The following is a 17,930-nucleotide window of genomic DNA, read 5'->3' as shown; positions in this document are numbered from 1 at the left end:
TAACTTGTGAAAAAGTTAAATAAATCTACATGTTGAATGCCAGCCACATCACAAAATACGTGTGGTTTGGTTCCCTCAGTCCACCTGTTTGAGCTGGTGAAAGGTTTTGCAACAAATTACCTCCACTACAAGGATTATAGTTGCAGGTGTACTTTTGCCAGAAGATTCTGCATTGGTGGAGACTCATGAAACTGAGGACTTTACCACTTCCTCCACAAACTGAGGGATTTTCTTATGCCACCACCTTTGAAACCATGATCTTTTGTTTCTCCTCGGTGCCTTTCATATAACATGTGGAAAATTCTGCTAAAGAAATTCTGCAGAAAGGTCACAGCAAAGCTCCCCATATGAAGTTTTCGTGTTCCACCAAGAATTTGCCAGAGAGATGCACAACTGAATTTTTGAATAAGGGGTGTGCTACTAACTTTTTTGTCTGCACTCCTCCCTTTGAATTGTCTTTTATTACTTTTCGAAACACAACATACAATGGGTCAGATTCTTGTAAAAAGTCATAAATCGGCACCCACTCCCTTTTTGGGAACTTGTAAAACTCTGTGGGTTTACAGCCCCTCTCCTTTGAAGATGTAGTCAATTATTTGTTCTCAACCATATTTTACAGGGGCAGCTCCTTCGCTATGGCGAAGGAGCATCCCTGCACTGGCTGAGCCAGAAGCAGAAAGATAAAACGACAGTTTACTATTTTTTTATTTTTCTGCTTCTGGCACAGCCAGCAGTGCAGGCAGGGGTTGGGCTGGCCATGGGAGTGGGAAGAAGGGGAGGGTGCACCTAAGTGCGCATGTGTGTTTTGACAGCCGTCTGAGGCCTGCCAAACACACATGCACACTTAGGTTTCTCCAGCCCGGCTGTGTTAATCAGCCGGGATGGAGAAACTGCAGAGACACCAGGGCTGTATCTAAGCAGCAGTCACTGCCACTCAGACCAATCCTGGGGCTGCTTTCATGCAAGGTTTTGTATGAAAGCACCGCCAGGATTGCTGGGGAGCCTGTGCTGGTGTCCTAGCAGTGAATGCTGGGACACCAGAAGAAGAGGAGCGTGAGGCGGCAGGGAGGGAGGCAAGGTAAGTGCCTTTTTAATATTTTTTATTTTTACACCGTCTCTATCCCATCCCCCCACCCCTCCTCTCCAGTTATGCAGCGGCTGCCGCTGATATTTTGTATGAGAAAGGGAAAAGGCAAGTTCAAGAGCACTATAACTTTTTTCTCCCCTCACAGTTTAATTATTTTCCCCATGGAGAAACCTCTTCCCCTACTCACCGCGTTTAATGGTGGTGTTCAATTTCATATCAGTGCTATTCCATATTGTTTACTGCCTATGATACTTTCAAGGGCGGGAAGAGGTTTGATTAGAGATGGGTACAAATTTCCATAACATTTGCACTATGGAACAACCACTACCCACCCAAAGTAAGAATACGTCTGTGTGAATAAATTAATTTACGAGTGCAACCAGTTTTTCAGAATTGCAAAAGTTGACCTTCAATCGCAAACAAAGCTATTGGCCAGTGCTTAATTTGTAAATAAAAATGTGCAGGTGCCCAGAGATCTCCTCTTAAACACACAGCTGCTGCATTTAAATGTGCGATCACGGAATACCAAGGCAGCGTAATCCTGAAGCCATCTCGGGCCTCTTCAATCCATTTACAGCCACTCCCTGCCCCTTCAGCTCACTTTTGCAGCTTTTTGCTTTCTCCCTTTGTGAAGCTTTTTCGTTTTTCTTTTCCTCCATCTTTTCCAAGCTCAAATGCTCAAATGCTTGAGGCAGAAAAATAAGTGCCGGCCCTCAAAAATAAGTACAAGCACAAATTAAGCACTGCTATTGGCACATATAGGTCAAATGCGAGGCCTCTGGTGCAGTGGTTTCTATAGTGAGTAGTATTAACACTGCTCTGCACAGTAAGTACGTGGGTCACCAATGAAGTATATTGGGCAAGGTGTTTTCCTCAGCCATTGTGGTTCAAGTCAATGGATTGCCCTGTAGCAAGTGCTTAAAATGGGCTGGTCCGGTCCATTACTGACTACATGCACTTTTTTTATTTTGAGAAGGAGAGTACCTGCACTTCTCAAGGAAAACGCAATACTTTTAATTGGAGATTTTAATTGACACTTCTCGGAAACAAGCAGGTGCTCTGGCTACAGGGTACCTGCACTGCTATTTTTCCATTTCAAGCACTGCGACGCGAATGAACGAATAAAGTGCACATCTGAGGCGCACACACGAGAGGGTTTCCTGGCTAGAGACCGAACACATGAACTGCAGCATCTTCCGAGCAAGCTCGTGGGACAGAGTCCTCGACTCTTCCTTGTGGCTGGGGGGGGCCTTGCACGCTGACACCTGACGAGGAGATTCCGGGCCAAGAAAGTCTTCCTCATTCCCTGCCCGTACTTGCCCGAACGTGTACCGGGCCGAGGCTGCACGTGCGAAAAAAGAGAAAAAAAAAAGTAATTTCCTTCCAAGAAGTTAGATGGGGGCCGCGGGGTTCGGCTGAAGTCTGGTGACCGGTTGGGGAACACCAGCAGCGGTGGCCGTGGCACAGCGTGTCCCGGGCACTTCCGCTGCTCTGTAAACAATACTTTGCATGTGCGCACGCGGCGCGGTGACGTGGCTGAACTTCCCCTGGTTGCGACATGCATCGAGCCTTATAATGCATGCCGGGGCTCCACCACTTCACTACAGCCAGGCACTGGCATCCTCACACTCTACAGGAGCAGGCGCGTTATTTGGTTTGTTCTTTTCGCCTGCCAGTTTCCTCGCGGATTATTATTATTTTTTAATTGCTGCTTATTTTGGAAACAAACTTGTGAGTACATTTGGGATTGTCACCGAGTACATCTATTGACGCGTTTACACTGAACAAGAACATCCTCGACCTTGAGCTGCCCCGTTTGTGGCCCTCGGTGTGGTCGTCCTCAGTGGTTGGAAGGATCGAGGCAGCAGGTGTGCCATCACGGCCTGGGATGGTCGCACTAGTGTCCCCGCTGCGACCCCTGGATTCAGCCCCCGGCTCTGGGCTCCTGTGCTCGGCCTGTGGGTTTCTGCTCATCCGACCCAAGCAGACCGAGTGTGGGCATCGCTACTGCGCCTCCTGCGTGCAGGGGCTCTTCAGGTGAGCGTGGGAGTCTTGCCGGGTCGTTTGTTGTGCTATAGCGCTTAGCGCCCCTGACGAGGCGTCGAGGCACTGTATGTGAATGCAGAAAACACCAAGGCCACGCATTGCAATCGGTGTTTCCTAATTTGGCCAGATATATTTGACGGAGATCTACAGCACAACCCCTGTCCCCCTCGACCTTACCTTGCTTCAGCCCCCCAATACTATGTATATTTACCGTCAATTGTGTCAGTTCCTTTGTAACGATTGATACTAACCTCCCTCCCTGTGTATTTCACCACCACTTTCTGCACACATTAACTCGTTAGTTGAATCAGTAAAGACTTCACACAATCAACCTCATCACTAATTACATCATATGACGTCAGCAAAGACATTGTAGGCTGTTAGCATGTGTGAAGGCCTGCTACGTCCGTTTATCTCACCCATTGCTCTCTCGTACCATCTGCGAGACTGGCAACTCCAGTGCATTCTGGTAATTGCAGTCTTGGTAAAGGAGAAACTGATCTGTGCCTCGCTGTTCCCATGTGGCTAGTGCTGACTAATAATGTAGGTCTGAAATGCTGAGTCATTCCATTTCACGTCTTTGGCAGTGACTAATCCGCGCTCCAAGGCTCAGTGTCGTAATGATCGGGGGCGGAGCTAGTGGCAGGTATGCACTCCTTACTCCTTGATGACGTTCATTTGCATCACTTGCCCACTATATTAAGCAAAGAACATCACGAAAGAGGACACGGGGCGTGAGCCGCTGTAAGAGTTACCAACGCTGTGACCTCAAAGATACCCATGAAGTGTCTCCATCGTGACAAACTTACCTGCGCATAGCGCCCTCTTCAGGCGCCAGATCCCATGCGCTTCATTGGTTGGGTCATCGCTCACTGTGTTCAGTGGCGTCACTCAGGGTGCTATGCAGGGGCGCCATTAGTAGTGTAATGGGAAGTCCTCTGTGACGTCAGGATAGACACTTCTGATGCCATAGCTGGGGCGTGCATGACGTCATCCGCAAAACCTTCAAAAAGGAGGACGTTGTTTATGGGGCGTCCTTTTGTTGAAACTGTTAGTTGAGGAGTTGTAGTTGAGGAACAGAGCAGAGAAGTTGGGGAGGGGGTATTCTGGGGCCCTAAAGCTTCCTGGGTGAAGGCCCCATCACATATGGTATTTGTAAGCCGTAAACACCTTATTAAGATTTTTTTGGGGAGTGTACAGGTTCCAAATATTAGCTCAAAATGACCTCCGATCTAATCCAGCTTTCCTCTGTCCCCCCCTCACCCCCATGCAGGAAAGAAGAGGAGGTGAACTGCTTGGTGTGCCAGGAGAAGCTGAGCCTGAATAAGGTAAGATTAAGACCCCCCACGAGCGTCGATTTATCTGCCCCCCCTCGTCCCCCCCACCTCCCTGGGAGTTCCAGGGATGCAGACAAGGATGTCATAGTTACAGATATCTCAGTGGGTGGAACACCTGCGGCACAGCTCCCTGTGCAACACGACAGGGCAGATGTGTCATCACTCCCCGAAAGCCAGCTCAGAGGGTAAATGTGCATGCTGCGACGATCACCTTAGAGCCTACTGGTCACATATTCCGACCCTATGTAAATTAGGTATGTTCTGTTTGATCATATTATGAGTCACAGATGTGAACAGCCCTGTGCTAGGCTACTACTCACTATATTAGTAACCCAATAAACAGATATGTTACAAGGTAACAGCTCCCCAGTGATGTGTATATATGTCATCAACTAGCTTTTTTTTTTTATTAACCCATACATCTTCACTCTTTTATTTTATTGAAAAATAATAATCTTTTAAAATCCTCTTTCAAAAAAACCTTCTTGGTTGTAATACTAGCACATTTCATCCAATATTTCTTTACGGTGATAACCTTAATCACATTTTAAAACAAAGTACAAGTCCCATGAATAGTTCTTAATAGTCTGATACAGTCACTGCCAACACGTTTCGCGGCTCAGGGCTTCTTCAGGCCTGTGTGAGGAAAATAAAGGGAAAAGAAATTAGCAGGTTCAAGAAATAAGACGCTTCCAAGTAGGTCTCATAATCAAAGCATGAAGGATTGTGTTGATGTGTCTTTTATCCTCGATGAATTGAACTCGTAGTAGTTCCGCACTAAGATGATCTTTCAGTGCAAAATAACTGCCAGTTCCATTTAATTATATCAGCTCCACGTCATACTGTGGCACTTCAACCTATATCATAGTTTTAAATTGCACCTTGAACCCGCATGACATTACTCTCAACCTCCCATTCCAAGAAACAAAACAAAAATGGGAACAGGAGGTTGAGAGTCTCTTTCCATCGCCACTTCACCCTCCAACCCCAAGCCTGAGCGAGACAAGGAGGAAGATATGTAAAAGTGTAAAGACAAGCTTTTGCAGTGCCATAGGTCGCACATTTGCTTGAGTTAGAGCTATTAGTGTTGCAAATTCCTAACTGGAGTTTTCTTGCCACTTAAATTGAAAAGTAAAACAGTTGACATAAGCGAGCCGATTCAAAGCACCACGGCCGCCATGAGCATGAGCGTGAAGGAGAGCCAGCCACAAAAAGAAAAAGAAGTTCGCTCGCAGTCAAACGTATCAGCAAACGTGCTATTATCCATGTAACAGGCGTAGTCTGCTAGGTGGTAACAAAACTGCCCCAAGGAGGGACAAATGTAAAGCATTTACCAATGATAACAAAGGATGTTTGAAGGGCAAACCCATGAACGAGTGAAAGTGATGTGCGTGCAATGCGCCCGGTTAAAAGCCCGCAGTACTTACAACAGGTCACAGCGATTGCATGCTCTACCTAAAAAATTTTTTTAAAAAAGAGGCCGAAGGTATGTGTGAGAATTCACCAACGCCTCTGTCACTACACACGCATCCCCTCTCCCTTTTATCTTTCTCCTTTTATCACCACCGTCTCTCTTATCACAAACACTCTCTGTCTTTTTCTGTCTCTCGGTGCCCTCTCTCCCCGTCTATGTCCTTATCAGGTTTGGTACTGTGTTCTCCCGCATAGTTTTTTAAATTTTCTGGTTCTCCTTCATGAAGCGTTGAATCCCTGCTGGCATTCCTGCTATTTTCTACTCCACTTTTCTAATGTCTTCCTCTGCTGTGGCCTTGTCCCTCTTTCTTCCACCCTTGGTTTTCCTTCCTCCACTCTTACCAGTTTGCTCCCTTCTTTTCTTCCACTCACGGATTTTCTTCCTTTTCTTCCCATGTAGTCTTATCTCAGTCCTCCCCATCTTCTCCTGTCGCTTCTTTGAGAATAGGTTTGAGGTTTCTTCATCCCCAATCCCAGCCAGATGTCCAAGGCCGCACTTCCGGCCTCCTTGGTATCAGACTCCCTGACCCCGCAGTGCCCTCGGGAAGTGAATCTTAGGAGTTCCCACTAGGTCACAGCCAGGGGCTCTGCCGAGAAGTGGTCCCGGGGTTTGTCCCGCCACAGACAGAGCTACAGGCCGGAGTTTCCGCCAACCGGTGGGTTCTGTGACTGGGCAACACGTGCTGGGGAAAACCCCAAGTCCGGATGTCTTTCTGTCTGTCTCCTGTATCCCCCTCTCTGCCTCTATTTCTGTCTCTCTTCTGTGCCCCCTTTCTTTTCTGCCTATGCCCCCCCCCCCCCACAGCCTCTCCCTCTCTCGGCCTCTATTTCTGTCACTCTTCCCTCTCCTCCAATCTCTCCCTCTATTTCAGTCACTCTTCCCTCTCCTCCAATCTCTCCCTCTCCCCCTCTCTCTCCCTCTATTTCTGTCTCTCTTCCCTCCTCCTATCTCTGCTTCTCTGCCTCTATTTCCATTTCTCTTTTGAGCCCCCCCCCCCGTTTCTCTGCCTCGCGCTCTCTCTGCTTCTCTCGCGCTCTCTCTCTCTGCCTGCTTCTCTCTGTATTCTTCCCTTTTTGCATTCCTCTCCATTTCTGTAGGCCTCTGTACTCCCTCTCTCTGTCTCCCCCTTTCACTTTCCAGTTGCCTGCTTCTCTTGCTTTGTCTGTCTGCATATAGTGTCTGGCCAATATCACCAGATATTACATCACCAGTGACATCATAAATATCACCCAAAATGCCACGGTTAATGATAACACCAACATTAACACAAACATGGAATATTTCTATAGCTCTCACAGCCACATACTTCTTCAAAGCACTATAACATGCGTGGTTCTTAGTAAACGTCAATGGCACGTGTATTTATCAATCTCGGATGAAAGGCTGAGCGGGGGCCTGCAGTTGTTAGGCCTGTCACATGGCTAGCCCAATGAATGATCTCACTTTGCTCCAAATGTATTAACAAATACAAAGGTTCCTTACAATTATGCACATTCTGCACAAACGTATTAAAAATTGTTTTCTCCGACACATAATGATTTTATTTTGTATGGTAGCACAGATACAGCATTTTATCGCTACCTTAAAATGAGACGTAAAATGTTAGGATTTTTCTGCACTCTGCTGTTGTTAGAGTAGCATCCTGGGTGTCATGAATTTCCACAAATAATGAAACATGACATTCTCGTGACATTGAAGAAGTCCTTATTTCCATCCTGTTTAAGAGTTAGGATGTTTTTCCCATCCAGCATCTTTTAGGGACCTCCATCGGTTAGGGGCATTCATGCAGCCTGGGTAAAGCTTTTACTTCGTTAATACCAGATTAATACCGGAATGCAGCGGCCAGCTGATCTTTCCAAAGTGTCTGCCATTGCACTCTACATGTGGCTTGTTGATTCAGTGTTGTGCCAAATTTGTTTTATTTAAGCCTGTAAATTATGCGGCAGAGGGTGGAATGAGTGGTAAGCATGGTAAATCCATGCTCATGTTGAAAACGCTGTGGCGGCACGTTTTTTTTTTTTTTTTACTAATAACCCTACATGTATATAACTTCCTTTCTTCAGAATATATTCCCCCCCACACATAAATCTCACCGCCTTATTTCCGTTCACTGGGGGGTTGTTTACTTGCAGTTATTGAGCAGGACTCACCCTTTTCATACAGTGGTTGCCCCCCTATCAGAACGGCGATAAAACGCTCATTTTGTTTATGGAGGGCCAGGCCCAACTTTTGTGTGTCATCACACAAGGTTAGTCTGAACAGAGTCAAATCTTTCCTAACTTTTTAAAAATCTTCTGTCCTAGTGCATTCTGGGATATATTATCCAACTTTCCTTCTGCCAAGGCAGGCCTTACCCTGGTAGAAGGCACCAAAGGCTGCCCTGTTGTGCCAACCGGGATGAATTAATTATTATTATGAATAATTATACTGATTTGTAAAACTCACACAGCTGCCCAGAGGTGCCCTAGCACAGAGATTATACTCCAAATAATTTACATTGAAAAGCCAGGTTTTCGGCATCCTGAACAAGTTTTCATTCTCCAAAAGCCGTAAGGCTGAAGAAATATTATTCCACTCCTTGGAAGCCAAGAAGGAGAAGGAACATCCACCCCTCCCTGCTACTCTGATCCTAGGACAGTGGTTCCCAAACTTTTTCGACCCGCGGCTCCTTTGACCAATGCCATTGGCTGCGGCTCCCGTTTACGTTACTTTTTTTTGGCAGATGGGATGAGGGGGTTGAATTTGCACCATATAAAAATGCAGAAAATAGCTATTATATGGCTAGATGGGTCTCTGCTTTTGAGAGCATATTCTCGACCAGGAGGTGTCTTTAAATCTGGATATGACAGTGCACTGTACACCACTCCTGGATAAGGAGAAACTGCATTGTTTAATTTGTCACTATCTGGAACGTTTTAGGTTGGGCGTTACCCACAAACCTTTATTTGTAATAAACCAAGCAATATGTAATATTCATACTTTGAGGGGCTTTCTGTCAGCCCTGTTGATCCATTATTAGTCTATTGCAGTTTCATTCACATTTTGCTTCTGACCTCCAAAAGATATGGAATGGGGCACAATGTAGGCCCACTTCAACCACTGACTTACCTGACCGTCAGTAATGGCACTTTACTCTTGCACAGTGTGCGCTGTGATGCTCATGCATCAGCCTTGTAGCAGAGACTGAATATAGCAAAGGCTAATGCAGCATCAGTTCACAGCGACGGGAAAGAGAGTACATTAAAATGCCAAATGCAACCAGGGCAGTTTGTTGTTTCTGTACACCACGGATACATATTAAACCCCTACTGCATACATTCTGGAATCAAAATTATATTGCACGATTTGTTACAGGGGTAAGCCCTAGAAACAATGGTAATTTAAAGGCCAGACTGATTATTACGCACACAGGACTGGATGTAGAAAAACGTATTAACACCAGCATGTTTCACTACAAATGAGAATCCTGATTTAAAATATCAGCAGTATTCCAGCAAAGCTGAGAGTGTGCAAAAGTGAAAACAAAACTGAGTCACATTGAGTGTGTAGGGCAGGGTTGGCATTCTTCTGAAAAACTGCATTTTTTTGTATGGATTAGGTGGCTTACAAATGGGGAAACATGAATAAGTAGAACTAGAGCTGTCCTTCAGTAATCATAATGATGCAACTAGAGCAGCTGGTCCCAAGACTGAATGTGTGTGCTCATACTGGCATCTAGTGGCTTTTGTAGGAACTGCAGTTCCTTGAAACGATCTGCCAAGCTTCATTGCTGAATAATATGTGCAGCATTAATAGTTTTGTAGTGATGGCTGCGCCCCTGGTTGAGTTTGATGGAGCACCAGGGTGCCACAGTGGAAAGTTTGGGAACTGCTATCCTAGGAGTTTTAAAACAGTAGCCACCATCGGATCGCAAGGCTCTGGAGACTAATGAATGAGTGTTTCGTTCAAACATTTCGGCCCAATATTGTAGAGCTCTCTTGGACCTGCACCAGGGCATTACAATTGTATGTGTTTAAAAAGGAATGGCCTGGCCTATAGTTAGTGGGGGTGGGAGTGGAGAAATATTTGTAATCCTGCCCAGTATTCAAGTTCTAACACTGTTCTAGGGTTTCTGTTTCTTTTAACACTGCACTCTTTCTTTCTTTTTCCAGTTCCACAACGACAGAGCTGCAGAGAACGACACACTTATCACTGAGGTGAAATGCCCACACGTTGGCTGCAGTTGGCAAGGGCTCCTCAAAACTTACTTGGTAAGTGAATGTTTGTATGCCATTGTTCCGAACTTGACCTCTCTAGGTTACATTAATGCATGTGCTGTAGGTGGAGAGAGAGTAGAAGTTCAGCCCCTACAGATACAACAAGGCAAGCCAGCCACATACATGACGTGAAAGGGACTCACCCACACCAGGCCACCTAGGTACAGGTGTGAGCAGGAGCTCACCCATTCCAGATCACCTAAGCACAGGTGTGAGCAGGAGCTCACCCACTCCAGGCCACCTAGGTACAGGTGTGAGCGGGAGCTCACCCATTCTAGGTCACCTAGGTACAGGTGTGAGCGGGAGCTCACCCATTTCAGGTCACCTAGGTACAGGTGTGAGCAGGAACTCACCCACTCCAGGTCACCTAGGTACAGGTGTGAACGGGAGCTCACCCACACAAGGCCACCTAGGTACAGGTGTGAGCAGGAGCTCACCCACACAAGGCCACCTAGGTACAGGTGTGAGCAGGAGCTCACCCATTCCAGGTCCCCTAGGTGCAGGTGTGAGCAGGAGCTCACCCACACCAGGCCACCTACGTACAGGTGTGAGAGGGAGCTCACCCATTCCAGGTCACCTAGGTACAGGTGTGAGCAGGAACTCACCCACTCCAGGTCACCTAGGTACAGGTACATGAGGGAACTCACCCACTCCAGTTCATCTATATAAAGAATGTGAGAGGGAGCTCACCCACACCAGACTGACTTGTCTTTTTTTTTCTCTCTGTGACTTTAGAGTTCCCATCAACAAGAATGCAGCTTTGTGCCAGAGCCATGCCCCAACGCCAACTTTGGGTGTGGATTCGTGAGTGCGCAGAAGGGCATGAAGATGCACCTGAGCGAAGAGTGCCTGTGGAGGATGGTACCATGTCAGTACTGTGCAACCCCTGTCTCTTTCAGTCTCTTAAAGGTACGTATCAATACTGGTCAAGGGCGGTAACCTGGAGAATATCTGTCCTATCTGAAACAAGCCAACCCATCTCATCATCTGTGCATAGCTAATGCTCTTTCCCCCATGGTACCCTCACATCTTTTGTAGCAGTGTGTGCCTAATACTAATACTCTCCCCCTATGGCACCCTCACACCTTCTGTGGCAGTTTACGGCTAATACCCTGTCCGTCATGGCACCCTCACTTTCTCTGTGGCAGTGTGTGCCTAATTCTAATACTCTCACCCTATGACACTCTCACACCTTCTGTGGCAGTGCACTACTAATACTCTATCTCCCCACGGCTGCCTCCCGTCTTCTGTGGCAGTGCATGGCTAATACTCTTTCTTCCTATAGCACCGTCACATCTTCTGTGGCAGCTGCTGGCTAATGCTCCATCTCCCTATGACACCCTCACATCATCTTTGGCAGTGCATAGCTGCACCCTCACCACTTCTGTGGCAGTGCCTGGCTAATGCTCCATCTCCCTATGACACCCTCACATCATCTGTGGCAGTGCATAGCTGCACCCTCACCACTTCTGTGGCAGCTCATGGCTAATGCTCCATCTCCCTATGAAATCCTCGCATCTTCTGTGGCAGTGCATAGCTGCACCCTCACCACTTCTGTGGCAGTGCCTGGCTAATGCTCCATCTTCCTATGACACCCTTGCATCTTCTGTGGCAGTGAATAGCTAACAGTCGATCTCCCTATCACACCTTCACATCTTCTGTGGCAGTGCGTGGCTAATACTCCATCTTCCTAAGACACCCCATATCTTCTGTGGCAGTGCCTACCTGCACCCTCACCACTTCTGTGGCAGTGCATGGCTAATACTCCATCTCCCTGTGACACCCCCACATCTTCTTGGCAGTGAATAGCTAATACTCGATCTCCCTATGACACCCTCACATCTTCTGTGGCAGTGCATGGCTAATACTCCATCTTCCTAAGACACCCACATATCTTCTGTGGCAGTGCCTAGCTGCACCCTCACCACTTCTGTGGCAGTGCATGGCTAATACTCCATCTCCCTGTGACACCCCCACATCTTCTGTGGCAGTGCGTGGCTAATACTCCATCTCCCTATGACACCCTCACATCTTCTGTGGCAGTGCGTGGCTAATACTCCATCTCCCTATGACACCCTCACATCTTCGGTGGCAGTGAATAGCTAATACTCCATCTTCCTATGACACCCTCACATCTTCTGTGGCAGTGCATGGCTAATACTCCATCTCCCTATGACACCCTCACATCTTCTGTGGCAGCTAATGGCTAATACTCCATCTCCCTATGACACCCTCACATCTTCGGTGGCAGTGAATAGCTAATACTCCATTTTCCTATGACACCCTCACATCTTCTGTGGCAGTGCATGGCTAATGCTCTTTCCATAGCACCCCCACATCTCCCGTGGCAGTGTACAGAGAATACCCTATGGTGCTCTCATGTCTTCTCTGATAGTTCCTGACTAATACTCTATCAATAGAGGTTTTTGTTATAATTATGTCATTTTGTTTCCCATAGGATCACATATGCAGCCCCATCGATAAGAATGGCATCTCATTACATGACCCTTTGAAGCCAAGAAAATCTGAGGTAAGGACAAGTTACAACACCCAAAACATTGTCTTACTCCAGTGATGAAAAGCTGAGGACTGGCTTTCCACTAATATCCAAATAGCTACACCTCTCCTGGCTTATAATCGCGCTTCACATTGCTGATACTAAAATAAGTCCACTGCAGCTAGCTGCCTTACAGTGCCACCATAGATGGTCACAAGTGGCCACAGATGGCATAAAACAAGCCTGGTTGCTAGGGAAAAGATACACATGAACAACGAGATGTTTTTTTGGTTTGTGTCTCAGAATATTCGTGCACCAGAGCAGCCTGTTGAACAGAAACCAGAGTCTGAAGGTCTTGAAAGCTCTTCCTGCCCTAATGTTAAGGAAACAGTTAACATTGATACAGCCTTGCAAAATATATATTTAAAAAGTATCTATTCAAAGTGTCAACACAGCTTTAAAGTAGGGAAGACATAACTGGTGTAATTGCCTCAAGCGTAAATACTCATAATTACAGCAAAATTACTTATAATTACGCATAATTGTGCGAGAGACATAATCCGGCTTTAATGATATTTTCTAAGCACAAAATGCATCCTCACGTCAAAAGTGGGCCAGAGGATGCGTTTTGTGCTACGAAAATTGCATTAAATGCTACAGGACACGGACAGTAATAGCCAGCATCCGCTCGCTGTCTCTTAGTTCATTGTTCCTGCGTTCCTTCTGTAGGATTTTTGTCCCAAATTCCTCCTAATTAAGCTAGATGGTGTAACTAAATTATTTCGGTAATTTCGCATCAAAAGAGTACTGCCTAGTTACTCAAGCGTAATTAAAATTTCAGGCAGTAAGATCCTTATTTGGAGTTAAGCAGATGGGATACTGTAACAAAACATGACGGATATCCCATACACCATATTACAAGGGCCGTAGACTATACTGCACTTGTAGCACGGCACACTCAACATCCACCAAGCTATTGACAGAATACCCCTTCGGCCGAATTCCAAATAAGTCCCTAAGTGCCAATTGCATCCGTTAACACTCACCACTGCGAATGTCTGGTACCTAAGCATAAGGATAGACAGGCAGACATGCCAAGTGTGGTAAAAACAGAAGAAACTGACACTCAAGCATTTTCTTTGCAGGTATCGGCAGAGTCCTCTTCCAAGATGGACGAACAGTCGAGACTTTCTATCCAGAGCCTGCTGGAATCGGTGGCGATTAATGGAAAGGTGCGTATTATACGCCTATAAAAATATAGGGAGAAGGGTTAGACTGGCCTATAGGGCATTCTGGCAATACCAGATGGGCCAGTCTGACAGGTCAATGTGTGGGCCAGTTTTGTGGATGTGGGTGGGGTGGGGTGGTGTGCTGGTTTTGTGCCTATATGTGGATCAATACGTTCTGCACAAAGTTTGAGTAATCTTAAAACATATAGGAGTGGTAGTCTGCCTGCTGCAAAACAGTGTGTAACCTCTCGGTCACATTTTTTTAAACTCCAAAAATAAGATGACACATTCACCCAAAGTGTTCAGGGGGAGAGAAGCGGTGAAAAGATGGGAGAGGAAAAGAGCGAGACAGGACTGAGGGGATGAAGGTGGCGCACTGAGGAGGTATAATCTCATCCGAGGTAGCATCACTGGATCAAATAGAACTCTGTGGGTAGAAGAGCAAGGATGCGTCATTGTGTTTATCTTTTTGATGGGGAAGGGACATAGTGAATTTCATTGCTGCATTTCCCTAACATTACCACACTGAGGGGGTGATTCTGACCCTGGCGGTCCATGACCGCCATGGCGGAGGGCGGCGGAAGCACCGCCAACAGGCTGGCGGTGCTTCCTGGGCTATTCTGACCGCGGCGGTAAAGCCGCGGTCAGAAAAGGGGAACCGGCGGTTTCCCGCCGGTTTTCCCTTGGCCCAGGGAATCCGCCATGGCGGCGCTGCTTGCAGCACGCCATGGGGATTCCGACCCCCTTCCCGCCAGCCTGTTTCTGGCGGTGTCCACCGCCAGAACCAGGATGGCGGGAACGGGTGCCGTGGGGCCCCTGGGGGCCCCTGCACTGCCCATGGCACTGGCATGGGCAGTGCAGGGGCCCCCTAACACGGCCCCACAAAGATTTTCACTGTCTGCTTTGCAGACAGTGAAAATCGCGACGGGTGCCACTGCACCTGTCGCACCCCTGCAACTCCGCCGGCTCCATTCGGAGCCGGCTTCCTCATTGCAGGGGCTTTCCCGCTGGGCCGGCGGGTGGCCTTTTGGCAGTCGCCCGCCGGCCCAGAGGGAAAGTTGGAATGACCGCTGCGGTCTTTTGACCGCAGTGCGGTCATGCCTGAGTGCCTGCAGCAAGCACATGTTCCTGTGGGTTTTCACCCATCAGTGACCACCTAGACAACAGATCTTAGAAAGTTCAATTACTCAATTTACAAATGTGGGCCACATTTTAGGTCGCGCGTGAAATCGCTCTGACGTGTTGTAATTTATCTGTGGGCTTCTAACCACGCCCACCACACGCCTATCACTTTCACTCGTTCGTGGGCTTGCCTTTCAAAAATCCTTTGTTATCATTGGTAAATGCTTTACATTGGCCCCCCCCTTGATTGGTTTGTCACGGTTTTGGACATCGACCCTGTTACATAGTTAATTGCACATTTGCCGATACATTTGACTGCGAGCAAACTTCTTTTTCCTTGCTTATGCTCATGGTGGCATGGAGCTATGAATCAGCTAAGATATTTGCTCGCAGTCAAACATATCGGCAAACATGCAATTATCCATGTAACAGGGTCAATGGTCAAGGCGGTAACAAAACTGCACAAAACTGCACCAAGGAGGGACAAACGTAAAGCATTTACCAATGATAACGGGATTTTTGAAAGGCAAGCCCATGGACGAGTGAAAGTGGTGGGCGTGGTTAAAAGCTCTCAGATAGATTACAACAGGCCAGAGTGCTTGCACGCTCGACCTAAAAATAACATACACCACGTGCATAGCAACAAATAAGTGAAACACAGATGTTACCATGTCAAACAAATAAAACCAGCATTACATGTCTGCCATTGAAGAAAAAAAATCTGCAAAACAGTCATCAGAAATCTTCGTCAAAATGAGTGTTTATTGGTCAGGAAAAAAATGTTTTCTTGCAACAGGCCAGAAGCACAGGCTAGCTGTGTCCACTTCTGTTTGCACAGCTGATACTGAGGTGGTGTGTCCTTCCCTTCTCCTGCAGGCACACAGCGAAGGTCTGAAGAGCTACCCAAGGAACAGCAGCGAGCCACACCTGGCCACGCTGCTCTCTGAGGTCTACCATCTAAACACACGGCTGGACAAGCAAGAAACTGTCAACACCACCTTCAAGCAGTTGGTCATGGAGAAGCTGGTCTCCCTGACGGGCTCAGTCAGCAGGATCAGCAGCGGTGACACCCCTGATGCCTCCAGTCGGCAGCAGAGTGAGCGGAAGGTGGAGAGCTTGGAGACGATGGTGTCCGCCCTGCGGCAGGACCTGCAGAGGCAGACTGTCACTATGGAAGCACTGCAGCACCGATGCCTGGAGTATGAGAAAGTCATCCAGGTCCTCCAGAGCCGAAGCGGACAATCGCAGAGGCCTCAGGAGCCCGTCAGCACTGATGGGATCCTGGTTTGGAAGATTGAGAACGTGTCATCCCTTCTAAGGGCTGCCCGAGCTGAACAACGGACCTCATATTACTCGCCCTCGTTCTGCACACATCCCTTCGGTTACCGGCTCTGTTGCCGCCTCTACCCGAACGGTGACGGCAGTGGCAAGGGGACGCATGTCTCCCTCTTTCTGGTGGTAATGCGAGGCGACTATGATGACGTACTACGATGGCCCTTCCAGCAAAAAGTCACCTTCCTGATGCTTGACCAGACCCCGCATCAGAAGCCGATCCGTGAGTCCTTTGTGCCCGACACCTCAAGCGCCTCCTTCCACAAGCCGAAGAGTCACATGAACGTGGCCAGTGGAAGCCCCCAGTTCTTGAAACACAACCAGCTGCTGGCCTCGTCCAGCCCCTACCTCAAAAATGACACATTCTACATCAAGGTAATCATTGACCCATCAGGGCTCGACGTCTGACCCGCAGAACCTCAGGCTCGCGAGGGATGAAGGCCTTCTTCTGATTGGGTCTTATGAAATCTTCAGTGATGCAGAAGCCTCAGCCTCTTCATCAGTAGCCCTGAGAAGGCCCATGCCCTCTGGCATTCGTTCAGGCAGTCTCCTCAGCTAGTTTGTTGGTGGTGTGTGGACAGTTAGGGACACAAGAACTGAAAGGGACATGAATGAATCTCCAACCGCTGGTGTAGACGACTGGTTCACCGCCATGCCTACAGGAAGGGTCGAGAGTACGTGGCAGGCGCCTGGGCCTCTTTCAAGAACGCAGGAGCTAAAACATACCTCAGGACAATGTGTTATAAATGTTTACAATCGTTTTGAAAATAATGTTATTATTGCACTGACACTGTATCTCACTTCCCTGGACTTTTATATCTTATATAAACATTTTTCTAAGTCAAGTCTTTAGTAGAATGTCGGGGAAAATTCTGCTGGGATTCCAACTTAGCTGTTCCTGCCTTAGCTGTAGTCTTAGCTATTACAGTCAGAATTTGAATGACCTCCTTTGGGTTCATTCGCTAAGAGTAAACAGGGACTGATCTTTTTTCATCCGGAAAGGTGTTTTTGGGATGAGTGGTGATTATAAGCGGAAACCCTGAATATGTGAAAAGGGGCATTTCATATTAAAATCCTTAAAGTGTTAGAGCATTCTTCAAAGTAGAAACAATTTGCAAAGAGAAATAGAAAATCTAAACTTCCCCAGCCAAAAACATTTCAGCACTTGAGGATGTGTAGTATTGGATAGCACAAACCCTAAGCCTTGCAACAAAATCCCTTATTGCACGTTCATATGATGGACCACTCAACTTCAGCTTGCACAAGTCGATTCTAGAAGAATCTTTAATTGTATTTTATATTTATTTATTAATGTGACATATTTATTAAAAATAATATTTATTTTGGCACCTGTTGCATTTTTTTCATTCTTTCATATATCATTGTTATTATGGGTTCATGTTGGAAGGAGGCTGAGTGGTTTCCTAATTCCTCGGTGGGGATCTGCAGTGGGAGACCCATGGGTTGATCCCAACAGTCACAAGGGCTCTTTATAAGCCTGTAAAAGAAGCAAATCAGTGAGTGGTCTAAGGTGTACAGCCAGGACAACA

The 17,930-nt window shown here is 47.1% G+C and overlaps 1 protein-coding gene across 1 annotated transcript; it reads left to right on the top strand.

The window, feature by feature from the left end:
• Window positions 1-2,687: 2,687 nt before the first annotated feature.
• On the top strand, window positions 2,688-17,729 carry LOC138299131 (TNF receptor-associated factor 2-like). The gene is made up of 7 exons (XM_069237177.1): window positions 2,688-3,124; window positions 4,407-4,461; window positions 10,096-10,194; window positions 10,936-11,109; window positions 12,659-12,730; window positions 13,843-13,929; window positions 15,925-17,729. The coding sequence occupies exons 1-7, from the start codon at window positions 2,976-2,978 to the stop codon at window positions 16,786-16,788; spliced, it is 1,500 nt and encodes a 499-aa protein (XP_069093278.1). The 5' UTR covers window positions 2,688-2,975; the 3' UTR covers window positions 16,789-17,729.
• Window positions 17,730-17,930: the final 201 nt, after the last annotated feature.

Source organism: Pleurodeles waltl, chromosome 6 (genome assembly GCF_031143425.1).
Source record: "Pleurodeles waltl isolate 20211129_DDA chromosome 6, aPleWal1.hap1.20221129, whole genome shotgun sequence".
Lineage (NCBI taxonomy): Eukaryota > Metazoa > Chordata > Amphibia > Caudata > Salamandridae > Pleurodeles > Pleurodeles waltl.
The sequence above is the reverse complement of the archived record's forward strand: the minus strand, read 5'-3'. Positions and strand labels throughout refer to the sequence as shown.

Excerpts from the sequence above, each read along its gene's own strand:
- LOC138299131 (XM_069237177.1), top strand. The coding sequence starts at position 2,976 with ATGGTCGCACTAGTGTCCCCGCTGCGACCCCTGGATTCAGCCCCCGGC. Across the intron at positions 4,462-10,095 it reads AGAAGCTGAGCCTGAATAAG|TTCCACAACGACAGAGCTGC; the intron begins GTAAGATTAAGA and ends TTCTTTTTCCAG. Across the intron at positions 12,731-13,842 it reads TGAAGCCAAGAAAATCTGAG|GTATCGGCAGAGTCCTCTTC; the intron begins GTAAGGACAAGT and ends TTTTCTTTGCAG.